The 22,843-nt window shown below is 41.0% G+C and overlaps 1 protein-coding gene across 1 annotated transcript; it reads right to left on the minus strand.

Moving 5' to 3' along the window:
* Window positions 1-1,214: 1,214 nt before the first annotated feature.
* On the minus strand, window positions 1,215-22,629 carry LOC308114184 (doublecortin domain-containing protein 2-like). Its single transcript, XM_080470871.1, has 9 exons — window positions 21,968-22,629; window positions 21,138-21,192; window positions 17,126-17,202; window positions 16,152-16,286; window positions 15,277-15,426; window positions 14,354-14,408; window positions 13,711-13,894; window positions 2,595-2,665; window positions 1,215-2,444 (listed from the first exon to the last, which is right to left on the minus strand). Exons 1-9 carry the CDS (start codon window positions 22,252-22,254, stop codon window positions 1,755-1,757), a joined length of 1,704 nt encoding a protein of 567 aa, XP_080326997.1. The 5' UTR covers window positions 22,255-22,629; the 3' UTR covers window positions 1,215-1,754.
* Window positions 22,630-22,843: the final 214 nt, after the last annotated feature.

A 22,843-nucleotide genomic window follows, 5' to 3' on the forward strand; every position in this document is an offset into this window, starting at 1 on the left:
CACAGTCCTGCTTCCCGCCTGTAGGAGGCACTTCACAGAGGCTCTGCGCAGCCTGGCTTCGGGGTAAAAACAGGGAAGCAAAATGAGGGATTAAAAGTGGAAGCTTTGTCTTCACAAGAGTGGTGCTTTTTGCTTAACTGGAATTAAATTGCGGAGGGCAGACCTTGAGGAATCTTGGCTTTGGTGGACGAATCTCTGTTGAGAAGTGTTTTGCAAATAGCTGATCACTTGTAATATGATAAATAAATTAGTTCCTACAGTAAGTGACTTGGGATATAAACAAAAACTGCATTTGGAAACTCTGTATATGGAAGTGTCCATATTAATTACACCAGAAAGAAACGTTCACAGTAGATTGCATCACTCTATTCAAATTGCTAATCGCTGCACTGGACTGCCAAAGGCGATGTAGTGGTGAGCACTTTCACCTCACTTTCCACTGAACCGTATATAGCACTTTTTAACCAGTGCAGCAGCCCTTGAGACATGACAACAAATAAAACACTTTTTATTTCAGAGATAATATTCCTGATTTGAGTCTGGGTTTGAGGGGCTTTTTGGAGTTGAGATCGCATGAGTTTCCTCCCTCAGTCCCAAAACATGGGTTTGAGGTTAGTTGGTGACTTGGAATTGTTTGTGTTGTGGGTCTCTATTTGCCCTGTGATGGACTAGTGACTAGTCCAGTGTGATATATATATATATATATGTATATATATATATATATATATGTGTGTGTGTGTGTGTGTGTGTGTGTGTGTGTATCCTTTTCCAAGAGGACGTTTCACTTTAAAAGATATAACCAAAAAACCGTACTAAATGGTGAAACATCTGTCCGACCATAGTTCTCTCTCTCTCTCTCTCCTCATAAACTAGTCGGCAGTAAGTGCTTAAAATTACTTAAACTTCACATCAATGGGAGTGATTCTGGCAATGTGTGGAGTTAGCCCCCCCCCCCCAGAGTAGGTCTTACCCTGCAGGTCTTCTAATGTCAGTCCCAGTTGGTTCAAAAAGGTCAGTCCCTGCATTAACTCCATGGAAGTAGTTAGCCCCGAGCCGTTAGCGGGATTAGCTCCCATGGCTGTGCAAAAGTCGTTCCAGCAATTTGAAGCTGCTCAAACAGTGCAGACTGTAAGTCTTTGTGGGAACATATTAAGCAGAAAACAATATACTCACAGTGCAGTTAGTATTTTTTTATTTTTTTTATTATTATTTTTGGTCTTATTTCCTGGCCATGGATATAAATACATTCATTTGACATGATACATAGCTGGAATGGAGTATTATTAATTTAAGATGGGACTTTAAAATTATATTCATAGGTTGACTTATCATTCAGACACATACAGAATAACATGGATCTTAATTTACTCACTCAAAAATTCATTTGCATCATCTGCCTTGGAGAGAACACCAACTCACTCTACATACAAACCAATCAAAAACAAGTTACGAGCACAATCTCACCAGTTAAAAAAAAACTAACAAAAAAATCTGTCCTGTAACTAGTTTAGCACTATTTTAACTAATCAGCATCATTCACTACCACAGGAGAAGAGAATTCTTTAATGCACAATAAATGTATATCGCTGTAGCTTTGATTTATTTGTTGCAAATATAATAATAGCGGTTTCATCAACGTGCACCCTAAAAGTTTGAGAGTACTGTTGCACATAATAGCCAGTCGATCAAAGACTTGGATTCTCAGCCAGCGACTTTGACTTTTTGTCCTCTTTTTTTTTTTATATTTATTTCATCTACTTTTTGCTCTTGTCATCACCCTCCTCTTTCTCCCCATTGGCTACAGCCTCTTTGGAAGCGGCTGAATTATTTTCCTCTAAGTTGAGCTCTGCTTCACTTTCCACCTCGTCGTCTGCACTGACCTCGCCGTTCACCTTGCTCTCTTCAGTCGCGTCTTCTTTCACTTTGCTCCCATTTTCTTCTTGGTTAGACTCGCCGCTGCTGCTGCGGGTTTTATCGATAACTTTCTCTCTTGTCTCGTTATCCGACTGACTTTTACCTGCTTCTTCAGTGTCTTTGCTCTCTTTCCGTTTCTCCCCCGTGTCTCCATCGTTAGCGTCGGCTTCACCGCCTTTTTCTGCATCGCTGCTCCCTTTATCTTGCTCGTCCGCCACTGATTTCTCTTGCACCTTTTCTCCCTCAGAAGATGTATGGCTCCCATCCTCCTTCTCGTTACTGTCCTGGTCCTTATCACTGTTAGTGCCGCTGGACCCCTGCTCCTGACTCTTGTCTCCCTCCTTACTCTCGGCGGCGACCTCCCCCACCTTCTCCTCTGTTGCCGCTTCACCTTCTCCCTCATTCCCACCATTTGTCTCCGGCTCGTCCTTCTTCTCTTCTTTGGTGGCGTTTGCCGGGGGAGCTTGTTCTTTCTCCTCGGCCTTTTCGAAGCTCTCCTCAGCAGAGTTCACATCATCCGCATCAGGTTTCTGTAATGCGGTAGTACCACAGAAACACTTTATAGCTATAAATAGTTTAACAGATGTTCTCTAAGCATTGTGATCAGCGGCGGTATCTCAATCATAAAGCGAGCTATTCTGCAATGATGTCAGGCCTGCAGCAGGAGTGCATGTGCGTACCTCTTTAGCCGGCTCCTCTGGCTTGGTTTTACCCGCAGTGTTTCCATCATCAGCCTTTGATTCCAGGTCATCTGAAAATACCGATTGTAAATATGTGAAGGCCATTTTACAAAAGTGTATGTTAAAGGAGGAGTGTTTCATCTTCATGTGTTATATTGCCTTTCACGTACTTGTTGGGGCAAGTGTAAAGTAAATAACGAGTGTCCGAGTATCCTGGTGTAAATACGAGACAATTATTTTATACTGCAAATGTGTGCAAGTGGGCTTGACTTGTCCGGGCCAAAATTGAAACAAAGGGTGGTAAAAAAAACAAAACTGTGGTCACTGAGATTTGATTTTGAAGACTCCTCACACTATTTATAATGCATTTTCACACTTTCTGAATTGAAAAAAATAAAGAAAACCTATACACACTGCATGAAAAAAAAGATGCTTTAACGCATGTGTGTTCACTAAAACATTCAAGTCACAGCAAATTATTTCACCTCAGAAATCCATTAAACCTGCCCTATAAATAAGGAAGCTTTCTTTATCCTGCTTCAGACTTGTTGAAATTACACAGCTTTCATTCAGCACCTGCATCAGGCGGCATCCAAACACAGCACAAGAGTGACGCCTGGTGGCCAAAGGGAGAAACTCAACACTCTCATCCACGTAAACAACTTCCTCCAGACAATGGAAACCTGCCAGAGAGAGCCAGTAAATATTTTACAAGCTCAGTTAATGATCTAAATGTCACTTTGGATCACTATCATCTCCATCATCATTTTTTATTATCAAGGCTGCAGTAATTAGCACAATCATCACCACAGGCAATACTAAACATACCCATTAGTTCTAGGTAATACTACACATCAACATGCACAAACATGATTTGTTCCAGGGACTCGTTCTCGTCCACACTCTCTCTCTGTCAAGTTCGGTCTGCCCTGGCACAAAGCTCCATTCAAACAGAATCGCTATTTAAGGCTACAGGACCGGGAGCGAGACAATCCTGCCATGAGTTTGTTGCAGATGTATTGCCCGACGTCATTCATAGCGAGACCGTGGCTCAGTTGATCGAGGTTCCGATCCAGAGATAAGTGGTTCAAACCCCCATATGTTTAAATGTCACTGGGCAGGACTCTGAACCCTCAAGTCGCCCGCAGTGGTGCGTGATCACCCTGCGTGGCAGCTGTCAGCTGAGTGTTAATGGTGTGTGTGAAAGGGTGAATGTGACTGATCAGTCAAAAGCTGAAGTGGTAAAAATCTTGCCGTACAAATGAAGTCCATTCACCATATAAACATCTGCATCAACAAACTATGGGGTCTCGGTATTTAGATGACGCCATCTAATACTAAAGACCGGCTCCACGCCGGTTTTTCGGTTCAAGCAATCAGCTCAATGGAGCCGGTTTGTCGGAGTGCAAAATGAATATGAAGCTTTTCAGTTTCCATGCGAACATGTGCATCAAAGACCTTGGAGTAATTAACCCTAAACATCATAAGAGGAATACAACTATACGCTCTGATAAACAACATAATTACACACTTGTTTTGAAACACTGGATGAGACTGAAAATTCCAATCAGAAATATGCAGCAAACGAGCGATGGAAGAAAAAAAGAAAAAAAAGGAAAAGGAAAACAGCACAGTGTAATTAATGTCTTTAATATTAGTTTCCCTTTCTACACATCCCAGTTAAAGAAGAAAAATGACTCGGGAAGAGATTAGAAGAGTTTATGGAGACATTTAATGCATTTCAAATGCAAAACTGATTGAAGTTTGGCCATGGTGGGAGATGAAACGCTATGGTAATAATATCGGACCTCTTTAAGAATATTTTATGGAAATCACCCGCATTCATTAACAGCGAGGGCCAAACGATTGAGTGTAAGCAGTAAGCAGTGGATGAGCTGCTATGACTCTAAACATCTTAACGTGATTTGAGGATGAGGCGCAGGCTCATGAAAATGCTAAATCAAATTAAATACAATATTTAGAACCTCTCCTTCTTACTCTTCATTAAATCCAGTCGATCTGGACTCTGGCATTACAGATGGTTGGACAGCTTTGTGTACGTGTAGTGGAGTGAGTAAAATGTTTCTGACTGGAAATTCTCTTTCATGATCAGGCAAATCCACACACACACACACACACACACACACACACACACACACACACACACACACACACACACACACACACACACACACACACACACACACACACACACACACACACACACACACACACACACTGCTCGGCACGAGCAGATTTCCGAGGCAGCGCCGCGTCTCATCCATCAGTTTGAGGTAAAACAAGGATGCAACTGTAAGTGGGTTTAATTACTCATATAAATGGGTCTCTGCCATTGTCTTGGAGGGTGAAGTAATAAATGAGTGTTTTTCTAAGAAGGTGTGATGAAAAAACAACTGAAGATGAAGCGATAGTCTGCATAAATGATTCACAGCCCTTAACAAGCAAATCAAGTTTTTTTTGCGTTCACACACACACACGCACGCACACACACACGCGTGTGGCCCCTGCACTGATACAAGTCAAGCCTATATCCAACCAAGTGTTTTACCCGAATCTTGGCTCTATCCGTATCTTTGAAGGAATCCCTTTCAGCCACAAAACTACATGTTAACCTGAGGTTAGGACAGCAAACATAAAGAATTCTGGCTCCACACACTTTTTTTCCCCCGACCCCTCTCCTTTTTCCCCCTTTGAGAAACATTTAAATGAATTTCACGCGGACTAACTAGTTTAACGGCTCGTTGCCCAAAGTAAACCCCACGCACATGAACACATAGCCGCAGTTTGGTTGTTTTCTCGTGGACAACTCCATAATGTGAACCGATTTAGGCCCATCCCACCATTTATCTTCAAGACTGCTTCGTCCACCCGAAGCGCCGAAAGAAGCTTGAGCCGATCAGATGTCATTGTACACCCTGAATGGGTCGCCGGTCCCTCACGGGGCATACACAGAGACAGACAATTACACACATTCACGCCAAAAGGCACTTTTAGAGTCATCAATAGGCCAAAACCGTGGAACTTCTCAAAGTGGGGCAATAAAAAAATTAATACCTGGACATACTCACACATGTTTGCAAACTGTATTTTCTAACAACTTTTACCACAAAAGCTGATGTGGGCACCTAGAGTTTGAGCAACGAGTGGCATCCCGCGAGTAATGTGATCCCAGTTTTAAAGTTTCATGAGCACTTACACCGACAAACACACATTTCTGCCTTACTGCCACCGTTTTGTTTTCCCAGATGAACCCATAGCCTGACACAGAGCTCTACGTAAAGGAAACAAAGATGGAGCTTCTCATTTCTCATTGCGACTGCTGAAATATTCTCTTGTTTACAGAATTGGCAGCAGTGATGAGGAGTTGGGTAACGAACCCACATGTGAACCAAGATTTCCTTTCTCTGAATGGAATGAAAGAGCCACTCTCTAATACCGCACGTGAAAGCTTTCCCACCTCTCCAGGAAGCATGTTTGAGATAAAGTTGTACAGTGCAATCAAGTCCTTAACTCCGCGGGACATCTCCTTCCAACCAGGTGAAGAACACAGTTTTCAGTAAAAAATGAAACCACAAAGAGGGTCACTCAGGATGCACGTATGTTTTTGTCAAATCACCCCCACTGCTTTCTTTGTTTTGTTTTGTTTTGTTGTTGTTTTTTTTAAGCAAATTACTAACTCTAGTTTGTTGTGGATTTAAGATTTCCAGGATCAGAACATGTTGTCAATGCTCAGACATGGAATATTTGCAATTTTCCACTGAGGAAAGAGTAACCAAAAGCTTCAAACTTGGGTGTTAAACATATTTTAGTTCAGGGGGCCATATAAAGTCCAATTTCATCTTGTGTGCCGGACCGATCGAACAGTGCCACAATGACCTTTAGGTTTAAAATTCACAGTTTTTATTTGTTGTGGTGAAAAGTATACGTGATTAAAATGTCTATATTTTCACAAAAATGAAACAATTTGAACATAAAGCCAATTTTAATGATACTTTCCGGTATAAAATACAGTGAACTGTCCAGATGACTTCTCCTGGAGCTGTTGCATCATGCATGTTTTTACAAACTCATAACAGCATGGCCCTAAAGCTTATTTTCTAACAAGGTATCTAACTTTCACGGAAACATCACTGATATTTCAGTTGATTTATCAATGTGGTCTTCACTGCTGATAAGAAATCCTTTCTTTTCTTTGTTTTTTTTAAATGTACTTTTTTGTTTAAAGTTTAACATTTCCTTGGGCCAGATTGAAGACTCTTGCAGGCCGATTTTGGCACACAAGCTTTATGTTTGACACCCCGGGGTTAAAATGTTCAAAACAATCCTGTCAAATTTGTACTTGTTGTTGCTTTACAACATGAAATCTGTTATGGGAAAATGAAAGTTACGGAAAAACTTTGAATGCCAATGGAGCTTCTTCTAACTCAGAATGGATCATTTAACAACAGAGGCTGGGATTCCACATTAAAACGGATTACTTTGCATGGTGCGGTACAGTTTTCAAAAAAACAAAACATCGAAGGAACTGTTGACATGGCATCTACAAGCCAATTCTACTCTCAGCAGATTAGCTCTACACTGTTAAATTAACACTCAGAGCTTGAAATACTACTTAATGTAAATAAATGACTTTACATAACACTCCTTGAGTATCACCCTGCAGTATGGTAAATTGCTTATTTACAGCCAGTTGATTTAATCCACTCAGCACATGCCTGAGTTATAGTAGGGTGTAAAACAACCTGGGCAGTAACTCCGAATGGTAATTATGAAATGTTGCCACTCAGCAAGTGTGCTCCAGTCACTGACCAAGGTCCTGTTAAACCCTTTAATGACCGTATGGCCTGCTACCACGTGAGAGACCCCCCCAGCTCCTGTTTAGTTTATGGTGATGGAGGAGGAAAAAAAAATAAAAAATTTAAATGACGCTTTGTATAAAATCTAAAGATGTGATGACTCAACACTTGTTTTCCTGATGCTTACACACATACTTTCATGTAAATCACGGATTTTCGAGGCAGCATGAATGGCAAGCGGCAGTGGTTATGATCAGTCCCATAAATACATAGCAGAAATGCACAGATGCACTTAATACAGCGGGAAAGTAGGATTTATGGTGACCTCCGATGGATGTCCTAATTATTGTGAAAGCGTTGCAGTTATGGTGCGTTCCATTGGTTTCGGAATTCCGAGACGTTTTTGGGAGATGCAAAGTGGAAGTGGAGTTCAGGAGATCGCAGTTCAGTTTTCAACATGGGTGTGAGCAGGGTTACATTTTGGCCCGTTTTTATTTTTCTTCTGTTTGATAAGACCTTTTTTAAGATCATTTAACATGCCTCATATAAAGAATCTGTGAGCAATGAAATTAATATTTTCTGACTTGCTGCGACCAACAGAAACACAAGCATGTTTTCCAGGGGATAAAAGTGGTCTAGTTTTAGGGTCAAAACAGCATTAATACACTACAAACATCACCACAGTAATTCCCCCCCCCCCCCCCCCCCCCAAGATTATTCTACGATGTCACTGACTCAATAGCGCAATTTTCTGACAATGGCTTTTTTTTTAAGTGGTCCAGAAAATTCTTCATATCTACTGTAGTCCTGTTTAGATAGATTTGACATTAAATCAAGGAAGAGCTCCGCTTAACAACGTTTCAGTCAGACAGGTGGAGTATTATTTATAAAGGTCATGGCTTTTGTTAAATTTTTAAATAATTCAGGGACCTTGTTCTTTCTCACTTTGCTCGCTGTTAGCTGAAGTCTTACCATCTGGTATCTTCATAATGAGGGTTTTGATATGAATGGTTTTGGCCTGATTGCCGTAATAAGAACAGTGAAAAACAGAAATGGCAACACAGAACTTTACCTTTAGAAATTGAAATGAAAATCTGAACTAGTAATGAGGTTTAAAATAATACGTGCCTGGATTTTGGAGACTAGAACTTTTAAGTTTGATCAAATTTCATGTGAAATCGATTTTCTTATGTGTCTTTTCTGCCTGTAATCTCTTTATGCTCTCTAGTATGGAGGGATAGAAACGCCAATATAACATTTTTGCATGTTTCACTGTGACTGACAGTAAGGCAAACAAGTTGACTTTGGCAACTTGAGCCATTTCAAACGCTCCCCTAAACCCAGCTTCCACACGCGATGTAAACTTCGTTCATCCACAAAATGTCACTTATTTGCCTTTGCCATTTCGGGTTTGTGTGTCAAAGCTGTTCCAGTGTCTCACACTGATACAAACCCTGCAAATGTTCCTATCACAGGGGTTCAGATATGCGTCTATAATGACTAAACCTTAAGGGAAAAAAAAAAAACAAAACTAAACTAAAACGTCCAACGCAGGCTAGATTAGACACAACAGACATGACAAAAAAAATGGCGCCATTGAAAGTGTCACACATTAGCCTAACCCTATACTCCGTGTGTCACATCCAACACTGTTGTATGTCACAGCTGAAACACTTGTTAACAGATTAATGTGGCAGATTAGTAGAGCTACCCTGCTCTTTAATCCAGTAATCCCGCATCAAAGGGTAATGAAGAACCTTTCCTGTGCCGAGGCAGGGGGAAAAAAAATGGGGAGATGAAAGGAATTGAAGAATGCAAGAAGGATAGACAAGGATGGCCGTGGTGTCTGAAATGTGCCATATGTGTGCAAGAGCATGTAAAACAGGCAGCGCAAGCCGCACTTTACAGGAACTTTGCAAATGGGGAAGAAAAAAAAAATAAAAATCTTCCTTTAAGTGTTGCCATCTCTCATCCCTCGCTGCTCAGCTCTTTTTTTTTTTTTTTTGACACGCGGCCTCTTTGTGTACATGTCTCCTGCCTCGCATCGCTGTTTTGAACCCTATTTCACTCTGACAGGCATTATGGATACATATGCTAAAAGCGCTAATTCCCAAAGGCAGAATCACATTTTATGACACGGGGAGGCAGAAGGTTGAGCCGGCTGGATAGGTTGTGCAAATACATGCGTGCAAACACACGCAACACACACACACACTTTATTTCTCTCACATTCAACTTGCAAATAATGCGAAGAATGTTTTCATTTATTTATTTTCCCACAGACTTTGAATCAAACACCCTTCAAGGAAAATCGTGGGAGTGAAAATAATGTGCATCCTTCAGGTAACATAAATTGAACGGGCTCCTTCTGCGTTCAAAGATGGAGCCTCACGCGAGAAAAAGGAGGCGGCGGGGCCATTCAGACCAGGGAGGTTTTGTGCAGAGTGCGAATGCCCTTGAGGTTTCAATGCGGGTGCTGACGGCGCTCGCTGGGTTATTGGGAACTCGCCATCACCAGACACACAAACGTTAAACAAAAGCAGGATGATCCATATTCAAACACGGTGAGGAGATAATAGAGTTTAAAACTGCTCTGTAGGTGAGAGGAAGTGGTCTCTTTTGAGTGTCCATCAGTCCACTTACCGTCACAAAAATGTATTGTCAAATTCATACTCTGTTTAGATGTTTAATGCATTCTTTTATTCAGATTCTGGCTTTTAATGAATCTGTAGTTTGCCAAATGTGCAAAAGGACAATTAGTTGAACTCAGAGCACCAATATTCACTACTCTTATGCAGTTTTTACAGCATCCAGCAATTTCTTGCATGCTTTTCGATAACTGAAACACCTTCTTTTCTGGAAAAAAAATCAGCTTTAAACACTAAAACGGGCTAAAACAACTTCGACGTGTATGATTTATGCAAAAATAATTACAAAAGTACTTAAAGGATCAGAATAAATATAACTTGTGGCTCGCCATCTCCGGGTTTAATTAGCATTCTCCCTTATTACTGTCTGCGGGAGGCACGAACAAAGCATGTGAAAAGTTGGGATAATCAGTCGACACCCTTCTCTCTATCTTTGACTGAAAGGTTTGCGCAAGAGGAAATGCAGTCCTTCCTTCTTGAAGTACAAGACTCTTTTGTTGATTTCCAGAGTAGCAATTTGGCCCCAGCGAGGGGCGCAGGCAAGTAAAAATCTGCTTTGATGACTCTAAATGGAGAGATTATCCAAATGAAAGGCAATCATCCAAACCCCACCCATCCCTGTACCCTTCAACATCTCTTTTTTCTCCCCACTGAGCACTCGCGCTTCATCATCTCAGGCTATTCATCATATTCACTATTTGATTCCACCTGTACTCCATTTTTTTCCCCCACTTCTCCTTCCTCTTAATGTTTCCTCTCCCTCCATCATCTTGACCTTTTGTTCCCACTTCTTTAGCCTTCTCTTTTATCTTGCCTTCTCTTTACATCCTATCTCCACTCACCTGACCAAACACACTCGCGCCTCTTTCGCTTCCCCTCTCCTCTTTTCTCCCTCATGGGAGCCATTAACAGAATCGGCCACAAAGGTGCCTTAACAAAGAGAACCGTGATGAACATCCCATTCCTATTTTGAGGTTAGCAACACCTGCTAATTGCCTCATTACAAATGGAACATGTTTTTGAAAACAAAAGCCAACACTGGCAAAATTGGCTCAATAATGTACCCAAATGTGGTTCCATAAAGCAGAACTATGTTGGGTGAGCCGTAAGACAGGCAATGTGTCATGTTGGTTCAGTCTTTTAAGCCCGATGTCTTTGTTATAGTAAGTTCAAATTCATTCTATGACCTTTGCTGCATGACTTGTCCCACCTCCTCCCCCTTGTCTTTGCCGTCACTCACCGCTGGGTTCACTCTAATGAAGCAGAAAAGTTCCAAGCTTTACAATATACCAGACAGAAACTGCTGGAGTTATCCTCAGTCTGGCTCCCAGCAGCTGATAGACAGTGAATAATGGGGATCGGCGTACCGACACACACACACACACACATACACACACAAACACACACACATAGACACACATTCAATATAACCTCGCTGTCACAACAGAGTCAGCACAGAACAGAGGGGGAATCTCAAGTTACAGGGTCATCGTCTCATTTTTGTCTCTATTTCTCCATCATCTGCTGGCATATCTCAATGACATACACGTCTTGATCCCCCAACCTAGTTTATCATGACATGACACCTTTATAATAATCTTTTGCTTTTGTTCCAGTGTTCCAGCGCATCAGCGATCTGAAGTGTGGGTTTCACGCTGGGCTCTTTCCACCGTCTCTGCCAGTCCGCTAACTTTTTGGCCAAGTTCCTTTTGGCACCAGTATGAGATATGTTTACCTCAAATCCAGCCCAGGGCAAGATTTCCCACAGGGAAAATAACACTAAAAACAACCCTGTGCTGTTGTGAATCATCATAAAAAGGTGATGCAAACACTCCGGTGATGCAGACAAGCTAAATATTACAGCTACTCTGAGCTTGGCTGCACTGAAAATGCCCGTTAAAACACAATTTCATTGTTTTGAAAAGGCCACTGACTGCCTGTGCATGCTCTTGGGGACTTAAATGGAATCCTATCATTTCAGTGGATTTTTCTGGGTTGGAACAATGAGGAAAAAACATAATGGATGTGGTTTGGAGAAACCTCAGCTTACAGTATGTATATTAAGTATATGAAAAAGAATTCAGCACCATGGACAGTGACAGACTACATCACATATAGGTCAAACAATGAAGGGTGCATATGAAAGTGAAATTCTCCCAAAGCCATTCAAAGCAATCGGATCTCATGCCCAATCTTGTTTTCAATACTGTCTGTCTGCTAATTTAATTTCGGGTCAATGTCATCCAAGGAGACCAATAATGCAACATGTTTTGTTTTTTTTGTTTTTTTTCCTGTGCCTGCAAAAACTAGAGGACACGCCATCTTGATACAGAGGATTTTGAGGATGGCATTAACAGAATCCAACGGACAAACAGACGCATACACACGCCTCAATCCTTCCTTTTGATGCAAAATGCCAGCTCCCCCTGAACCGCAGATACAAATTCTCCACGCTCCTCTTGGGCTGCTGCTGTCAACGCTTTTTGCCAGAGGAGCAAACAAGCAACATCCATGAGGAGCTGCGAGATGACGTAATGTGGTTTTGCACCACAGGGGCAGGTATTATAAGGTCAGCTGCAGCCTGCACAACATCTGCATTCTTTTTACTGGAGCTAATATACTAATATATCTACATATTACCGAAAGCTACTGTCAGTGTCCCCACAGTATTAAAGCTGAAATGAAAGCCAGTCTCAAAACACCCCCGAAAAGAATAAAGCAAAAGTTGCAAGGGGACATGATAATATACTGATCATAAGCCTAAAAGATGACGTAATGTGTTTCTTCTCATAAGTGGCAATGTCATCATCCTAGACCTACTTTCAATATCTCCTGCTTCATGTTTTAAAGAGCAACAGTGCCACTATGTGGGCATTTAGGCATGGAGCAGGTTACATAAGATTGCACAGACAATGCATTACATCATGTGTCTATATGGCTTGTGATCTTTATGGTAAATAGGCTGCTGTCTGTGACACATGAGACAACTGGTAATAACAGAAAAGAGATTATTACTGATGGGACATCATGATAATTCTTCATAAAAAGGTCATATTTTGCACAAGGGATCACTGTGGCTTTTGTTGATTGAAACTACATTGGAAAACTTTGATTTTTTTGAAAGGCTTCAAAGCCTGCAGCATACAGCATGTTTAGGGTGAGGACACACGAATCTATCTCAAGGCAAATCCTAAAAAAAACATGGATAGCGGTTTGTCTTCTCTGTCATTTCTGTTACCTTTTAAATCCAATTAAAGATAACACTAATACTGAAGAGCAGGTGCAGTACATCCTACACTGCTAAATCTATAATAGTATCGACATAAATTCCTAACTGTGACATTTATGGCTTTTGATGTTATACATATAAGAATAAAAAAAACAAGTGTATAAGATCAGATATTTCTGAGTTATAAGGTACAAAAAAGAAAAGGCTTGGAATTTATATGTAACTCATTTAAAGTTATATGGAAAAAGTTCAGAAATTGACGGTTTCATTGTGATCTTTTTTTATATGCACCTGTATCGTCGACATCTTTATGTCAAACATGGCATTACTGAGCACAAAAAACAAAATAGCGATCAGGCCACCTTGAAATATAACCATGCATTCAATCCCATTCATACTCATGGATTGGTGCGTTGGATTACCATTGTCAGATGTGCCATGAGTCAGGCTTTGCCCGCTCCTCCTCTTCCTGAAGGAGAGCAGTCTGGCCTGAGAGATCTCCCTCACGATGGAGGACAGGTGTTCCTTGTTGATGCCATCCTGGCTCAGAGGAGACGTCTTGGACTCTCCGTCTCCACTGTCACTGCTGCGAGCTGCAGGCTTCCCCTGCAGGAAACAAGTGGGGAGATTCAGCGGGTGAGATTCAACAGCAACAACAGATGATTTATACACGCAGTGTCGCAACACAAAAACAAAAGACAGATTATTGGCGACGTAATACTGTTGAAAAGCTGCTTTCTGTTCAACTTTGCTGCATCTGTTTCTCTAAAGCTCACTGACTGCTGATCAGACATGCTGTCTTATAGTTTCACATTGTATTAATAACAGCGCATGGAAAAGAGTTGGGAATTACAGCATAAGCCCAATGATACAGAATATATCAGAATTCATCAGATTTAAAGGCCTAAACTTGCAATCAGTCTGTCACCACTTTGCACATGTTTGAGAAGGTCTGGACGAGGATTTATATATTTTTTTTGGAACTGGATTTTCTTTTTTTTACTATCAACTGTGGGATTATGAACCAGTTAAATAAATAATGCAAGAAGCACATGCAATACTTACATTTCCACTTTGCTTTGAGAATCTGTAGATGGGCGGCAGAGAATATGCTTTCATTCTGGAAATGAAACAGACAAGTATGATTGGATTCATGACATAAAAAACTATGACATCACAAAATAAAAATAAAAAACACTTTTAAATTGTCATGAGATTTAAACTGAGAAAGAAAAGACTAAAAAAAGTGTGTGTGTGTGTGTGTGTGTGTGTGTGTGTGTGTGTGTGTGTGTGTGTGTGATATATTATAAAATAAAAAATATATATAAAATATGTATTTGCAATTAAAGAGAAATAATTGTACAGAAGAGATTAATGATTATAGCTGGTAGAATTGTTGAAACAATAATGAAGAAAATAGGTTTGAAGGCCCCGATTCTGATTTCCATATCGGTGTTTAAAAATCCCCTCTGATGCGGGAAACAAAATCCTTCATTTCCTGTTTGTATTTACTTAGCATAGGTGCAATAATAAAATATTGACTTTCATTCACCAAATATTGAAAACAATATGTGGAGCCAGGAGATGTAGCCCTCTGAGGACTTGAGAAGGATATTAGTCCTGAAGGAATAATTAGCTGTGACTGTGTGTGTGTGTGTGTGTGTGTGTGTGTGTGTGTGTGTGTGTGTGTGTGTGTGTGTGTGTGTGTGTGTGTGTGTGTGTGTGTGTGTGTGTGTGTGTGTGTGTGTGTGTTCACATACAAACAGACTGAACGGTCTCTAACAACGGCTTCTGGTAGCCATAGTACTGCATTGTTAAATTTCCACAACTCTTCATGCAGGAAGCTGCACATAGTGATAGATACTCATGACGTATATGTCGGTATGTTCTACTCAATAAGTGAAATTCATGCAAAACATAAAGAAGCTAACAGTAAAATAAGAGATTTATTATTGAATGCAGACTGAATCGTCAATCTCCTGTCTTACCCTCTGGCCCGCCTTGCTCCTCGTGGTTTGGTGAAGAGGAGATCGCTGTAAGGAAGCTTCTTAAACCTCTCTCTTCCCACTGCCACATAAAGCTGCCCGCTCTCCAGCTGATTCCCATCACTCACCTGCTGGCCTTCATACGTGTAGAGACTAAAGCAGGACACAAAGATTGTAAAGAGACTTTTTTGCTCCAGTTTTCTGAAAAACACATGAAATCATGATAAAAAAAGAGAAAGGAGTGGAGTTTGAAATGGACATTTCCATAATTCATTGGCATCTAAATGTAACAAGGACCAATTACTGTTATAAAAGAAGCTGTGGTATAAATGTTTAACAGGTCCAGTGGTTGTAAGGATTGATATTATGACATATCCCCTCAAAAGCTTTAAAAAGCAGTCCTACGGTCCTTAACATCACAGATTTCTTAACACAAGTCAACCTCTGGGCACAATGTGATGGTTACAGTTCTGCTTTAGCTGGATTTTAAGACTTTTATTCGGCATTGGCATGTGTCGTCTGCTGGTGAAGCACCTTCAATTGCTCTTAAGGAGGGATCACTTTTATTATAGTTAACGAAAGTAGTGATAACAGAGAAGGACTTCATGCATTTAATGTTACATAGCGAAAATGTGTATTTGAAAGACATGTACTGTATGTTAACATGAGCAGTAAATGCCATTTGTAGGAAGATTGTTTTCATTTATGCAAATGTATGCATCAAGATGTTAGAAACCCCATAATGAGATCACCTGCTGTAATAGCACAACATATGGCGTCAGCCTTAAGCTGCTCAGAATGTAGGTGTGTAGAGACAGAAACTATATCCGGAACAAGAGCCATATGTTCCGATTTTTTTTTGTTTTTTGTAAGCATACCTTCGCACACCACCCAGGACTTTCAATCCCATCTTCTCTGTGATCATTTCCAGTACCCTGTCGAACTGGCCCAGCATCCTCTGGTGGACGAGCAGCCTCACTGCAGGGTCCAAGATATCCCCATTTGCTACCACACTAAGTGAGGGAAAACACGTCATTGAAGTCAACACGATGAGATAGGTTAGACAGATCAGTAGACTCAAAAAGTACCTTTTTGTTTTTTTTTAAACTAGACATCTGTAGCATTAATATTCAAATTAAATATGAACGGGAGGACAGGAGGTTCTTCCAATCCAGAGCCATCAGACTCATTCATACACTCTGTCCATGATGAAAAAAATACTACACGACAATGAACTGTGATGACTGTATTTCGTGTAGTATGTTATTCTAGTTTTTTCGCGTGGCTGGTTTCAAGATTTTATCATTGACCTCCAGCACTGGTGTCCAACTCCTCCACCTGAATCTAAAGATTATGTCTTGAACAAGCTCCTAAGAAAGCCCAAAAAGAAGCCCATCATAGCATTCAGGTATGTTACAGCAGGGAGAGACTGACAGGACACCAGTGATCTGCACTCTTTCTCTAACCTGTATACTGTATGTGTGCTTATATTTGGTGTTACTTTCAGCTCAGTTTTCTATTTACTTTTTATTTGTGACTTGTGGTTGTTAAAGAAGCATTTCATTTCCTGGTTCAAATCCCACAACTGAAAGGTCACCATTTATGATCCTTGAGCGTGACCTTTAATCCTTCAACTGCTCAAGTTTTGGTCAGGAAGTACAAATTGCATAATCAACTTACTTTTGTTTAGTTTTTTTTACATTTTAAATCTGTTAGCTCCCATTTGTTTGAACTTCATTGTTCTTTTAGAATGTAGTTTAAAGGTCAATGAGCACATATTTATATTTTTGTGAATGAAAATGAGTACGTTAGGCGGTCGGTAAAGGAAATAGCTTTTGGAAATTCTACTTACAATATTGTGCAGGGCTCTTTGATGGGTTTCAGGAATCGAGCGGACACGACGATTCTATTATGTGGAAGTGGCTTGGCCTGAAAGAAGAAGAATAAAAAGAGTCAAAATGACCTGGCACACATCCGACATTGGTGATGAAGCATAAAAAAATATGTCTTACTCACATCAGTGATGTACTGCCAAGGGATGGCATTCTACAGTGAAAGCTTGTTTGCAGACAACCTTTGTCCATTTGGGATTTTAGAGGCTCAAAATAAGAGACCTGTACAAGCTTCAGGGAGTTGTCCTTCAGGGATCAATGTTAACATCTGAGTCAGCATTGAAAACCCAGCCGGCTAATACAGCATTCAGGCCAACTGAAGCTTTGACGTACAGCTCTTCACAAAGAACATTTAGCTGGGTTTTACTTTAGTTCAATTTCTTTGTAATTCAAGGTCATTTAGTTTAGCTTCTGTTGGCATAGCCTTGTTTAGCCAAAATTACCCAAATCTCGATTTCTGACCCCGTGTGTAACAACCAATGGCATAATAATTTCGGCCATGACGAATGTAATAAAGCCAATAACATAATGAAACAGTAAAATACCTTCTACAACCACGATTGGGAAATAGTGTTGCATAGTATGCATCTACAATTAATGAATGCCAGCACTCTCCCATCCTCTGCCTTTTTTTTGAGAAGCAAACATTTCCGAGAAATGCAGCCCTACTTATGGATGATTACATTTTGGGCTGCAAATATTACAATTATTTACATTATTACATAGCTACTTCAATCATGTAATAACTTGTATTATTAGCAAAATGTTATGATAATAGATCAAATATCTTATTACACTATCGGCAAGTTATTACAGTATGGATTTCACTACATTGGAAAAAGACAAAATTATCACATTATTGGCAGGTATTACATTACTGACCATTATTACATTGTTGGTTTGTTACACCATGTATCACTTTTAATGGCTTGACTGTCAGCTGTAAATATCAATATTTACATTGTAATGACTATTTTAGGATGCGTCTTTCGAGTTTATTTAATAAATAAGCATGTGCTTAGTGACGCTAACAACTGTATAAATTCACCACACATGCTGGAGTTCATGCCGGAGAAGTCTTGAGATGATAGCTGAAGACAAAACAGTCATGCTGGGAGCTGAGAGGACGCGTCATAATAACCCAAATAATAAATAAAGTACAAGCAAGACCTTCCACCATTGGATCCTGATGATGGTAAACCCGCTTCAGGTTCGAAGCCAGCTGTCATTTCCAAGATGGTTGCATGTGATATGAACACGGGCACGTAGAGGCTTTTTCTGCCATTTCAGTGATTTGTACACAGAAATGTGGGACAGGGATGCCTGTGCATAGCAAGGTTAACTGTTCTTGTGAATAAAATGTGTAATATTGATACTCAGAAAGAGCTAGTGCTGTGGTCTTACTTGAAACTTTGTGATTTATAGAAAACTATAACCTTTTCTTTTAGTATGAGGGGAGACACATGGAACACAGCATTAACTTAGCAAACCGGGCCCCATAATATAGTAGGTTAGATTTGAATTATTGTGCACATTTTTGAGGTTCAATAAGGGCGACAGTAGAAATTGTTCGCTAAATCTTTACCTATGTACAAATAAAGTATTATTCTATGGAAGTGACAGGGTGTATTTGTTCAAATAAAACCATTTAATGTCTTTCCAAACCGTTTAGACTTCTGTTTTTAGTGAATTCAAGAGCACCAAACAAAGACATCAAACACTTTTTATGTCTAAAAGTGAAGGACGGAAATCTTTTGTACACAGGAAACGAGTCTGTCTCTGATCTCTGCTGACAGCTGAAGAATGAGTTCCCCGTGATCCTCACAAAGAGCGCGGGTCCCATAACACCCGCAACCCACTGTGACTCTGAGACGAGGACTTGGATCCTCGGAGATAACAGAGGAGGTATATTAAAAGTCTTATGGGGTCTGGCAGTGCAACCTGGCAACTGAGATGTGATACTGGCAAAATCCAACGGCCCCATAGCACAAAGAAAGTTGAGCTATTCAGAGATATGTTAGTCACACTTTAACACACCCATATATCGTATCAGGACTAGATAAGGCCTTTCAAAATACTGGGAGAGGCCCCCCGAGTGGAATTTAGCATGTTGTCTCCAAGCGAAAGACGAATATCATAAATACAAAACAATGTGAAATATTTGCAGCCGCATTTTTATCTCAACGTTTGACCTTCAAAGTGCACAAACAAGCAACGAAAGACACGGACCACAGAGGATTTGATTTCTACTGAAATCTTATTTTTTGTCTGCATGTGATCTTTCATTGTCGAGAGGTCAAAAAGTCGCCTCGGCTCGCTTTAGCCTGCCAATCAAAATGAGGGCAGTACCGTTTATCTCGCTTTTTACATCGCATTTGTGCAGCTCTATCTTTAGTCGGCATGTGCACAGTGAAATCCAGTTAATATATCAGTCTTTAATCACGATTCTTCCCTTGATAAGGCCCCTAATCTCAACTAGTCGCAGAAATCCCTACGAGAACCAATTTTCCTCATCAAACACTCCACGAGCTTAGTATCCTTACTGTTTACTCTAACCAGATGTGAGTAAAGTGGATTGCCTGAAGTGCATGTAATCATACAGTAACAAAGGACACCCATGCGTTTTGGCGAGGGGGGGGGGTTAAATATAAACACAATTGAAAATCTTGTGTGAGTAGAAAGGAGAACAAAGGAACATGGATAAAATGTAAATACTGAAATGCAGCCAAAATAAACTTTGAAAACGTAACGTGTCATTAAGACTTGGCTGGTTCGTCCTGCCAGTCCCCCCCCTCCAAATCAATAAGGGCAAAAATCAAACATGTTAACTACCTGCATCAGCCAGGAGTTCTCATTAATTGAGCCAATCAGGAAGGTTAAGAGGGGTAAATGGGGGGGAGCAGGGTCCTTGGGAGCTAAATGTGTTCTCTTTGAGCTCCACCAGGCAATCACAGAAGCATAAACAGACTCGAAAGGTGATCTGTGAGTGAAGTTTCTCAGCTTGACAAACACAAGCGAGGAAACACTCCCGACAGTGTCTTCGCCATTCTAAAATGACCAGGAACACGTGTTCATTCATTCGGTCCCACTTGATTGCTGGTCTTTAAACGGAAAGAGAAGCTGCAGATGAGACTGTGGACGACCTCGCGCCGAGCGGGCTCCTGCGTTGGCTGTGACTTCGCAGCAAGTGATTAAAGATGCATTGAAAGACGGGCTGATTATGATCCATAAATCAATAATGCATGGCCATTGAGACAACAACAAAGTGATTCCTCGCTCAGAACAATAGAGGAGGAATGCTCAATATTACACCTCGCTTAACAGGTCTTTATTAAATCTTTAGACGAGAGCATGGGTGTTCCCAAATCCTCCCGTATCGTGCATTTAGTGGCAGCTTCAAATGTTGAGGTGGAGCAAAGGTATTGTGGAAATAATGGTTGATATATGACTAAAATGCACCCTGGCCCATGGTTACTTAACGACAGAGGGTGAATTTTCATGCTGGGCCCTATTTGCATTTTTATTGAAGAATGCGAGCAAATGTGTGTGTTGTGCGTCTACTAATAATTCACATGAGTGAGTGAGTAAGTGCCCCGGAACGTCCTTTTTAAAATAAGGCAGGAGTATAATTGTAAAAGTGCTACTCACTGCACAGCCATCCCATTAGGATGCACAACAGCCCAATACTGTGGATCATTGACAATGTTATCTAAACCAATCGTCCTTTTCTTTTTTTCCTTTCTCTAACTGGCCAGTGATCGATCCTAAGCGAGCTATATTTTGTTTTGAATTCGCTGCGCATGCACACGGTTTGCTTTGTTGCAGTCAACAAGCCCTGTTCGAGAAGGACCAAATCGTGTTAAACTGAAGCATTCACAATGAACATCGATATGGCTTTCTCTCCTAACGCAGCCTTAATTATCGACTCTCCTCAGAAAGATCTGCTCGCTTCTGCGACGACTTTTGTCTTACCTGCATTGGAAGAGCCTGGAGCGTCCTCTTCTTTTTGGAGCCAATTTGTAGATAACTGAGAACAAAGATGGAGAGGTAAGTACCAGCTGATCAGGCAAGTGGTGTGAGTAATCCCTCGTTCGTATTTAAAGAAATCTTAGTGTTTTAATTACGATGGGAATTTGTTACTTTGGAGGAGATGGTGACTAATATCTATGAAAAATGAACACCATGGATGTTTGAAGTGTTCATATGACCGTGTAAAGTAAGTAAAGATGAGATTAATCAACAGATAAGGTATGTGTGTGTGTGTGTCTGTTTGCTAAACAGTCAAATATCTATTAAGAAACATTTTCATGATGCTAGATATGTGCTTATTGTAAAAAAAAAAAAAAAGTTTGTTATTATAATTTCAGTTTATAGTAACCCAATGAAAATGTGACATCCAGGGAAGGTTCTGTAACACAATGCACATCTTTTTCAATGAGAAGTTTCCATTAAAAAATAAATAAAAATGCCATTCATAGTTTCAGGTTCCACTCAACTTGTTCACCCTGCAGTCTGTGAATAACTGGCTGCACAAATCTCATTAACTGCTGTATAAGTCTTCTTATTTTTAGGCCAGGGCACAGCACACCTCTCCCTGGGCGCTTACTGATCTCATTTGGGCCTCATGCTGTGACTCAGCACTGCTGTGAAACTGTTGAGTCACAGAAACTTTAAGACTTTCGCTTGACCGCGAAACTCTCCTATGAGACCCCCCCCCCCCCCCCCCACGGAGCAGTTAAGAGAAACCACAGAGTGCTAAAAGAATATTGCGCAGATCAAAGAGTATGTTCAATTGTTCTTACTCCAGCTTTTTGAATCTCTCCCTCCCAGCTGCGACGTACTGCTCCCCGCTCTGCATGCTGTCCAGGCAGTCCACCTTGTGACCTCCTCTCGGCGTGTAGATGTTTCTCACCGCTCCAAACGGCGGCTGGATCCCGGCGGTCACCTCTCTGAGCAAAGTCTCAAAATTGCACACCCTCTTCTGGTTGATCACCACCCGACGAGGCTCGTAGTAGGGGTCACCATTTCGATACATGAACACGTTCTTCACCACGGGCTGGGCGAGAAAGTTTGGCTTCTCCGAGCTCATCTTTGTGCGTAAAAAGCCGGAAAAGGCGCGCGGTGTGTGGGAAGAAGTCTGTTATCGTGATCTTACAACAGGATGATCCCAGTTGCGAGACAAAAGAGCACGGGCCATTATAATGTCATTAGAGTTGGTGCATCCTGGCCAAATGTTGAGTAGAGCTGTAGCGAGGAGCAACAACAAGAGTCACGCAAGTCTTTTGCTTTGGAGACGCGCGACGGGGCGAAAAGGTTCACTCACAGCTATGGAGAAAGTTGCTGATTTCAAAAGAAAAACTGGCATGAAAATGTTGACGTGTTCAAAATATCAGCAATCCATTTGCTCCCCGGGATCTGTGCAGCTGCTCCAAAAGCCTTGCGTGCGTGTGCGGTGCCACTCCACAGGTGGTGGTAGAAGCCAAATGGCTGAGTGTGGTTTTCCCATCAGGCTGAGCATCATGGGAATTCATCTGTTGGGATGTATCTATGGGAACAAGCCGCCGTTCTCTCGCTGGTCACGGGACCTCGTGTGGTCGTCAATCATTTAGTCAAGGGAAATTGGATTATTTCATAAAAGGCTCACTGCCTTGCGCGCGGTGCGTAAACAAAGGCGCATT

The sequence above is a fragment of the Lipophrys pholis genome, assembly GCF_963383615.2.
Source record: "Lipophrys pholis genome assembly, chromosome: 9".
NCBI lineage: Eukaryota > Metazoa > Chordata > Actinopteri > Blenniiformes > Blenniidae > Lipophrys > Lipophrys pholis.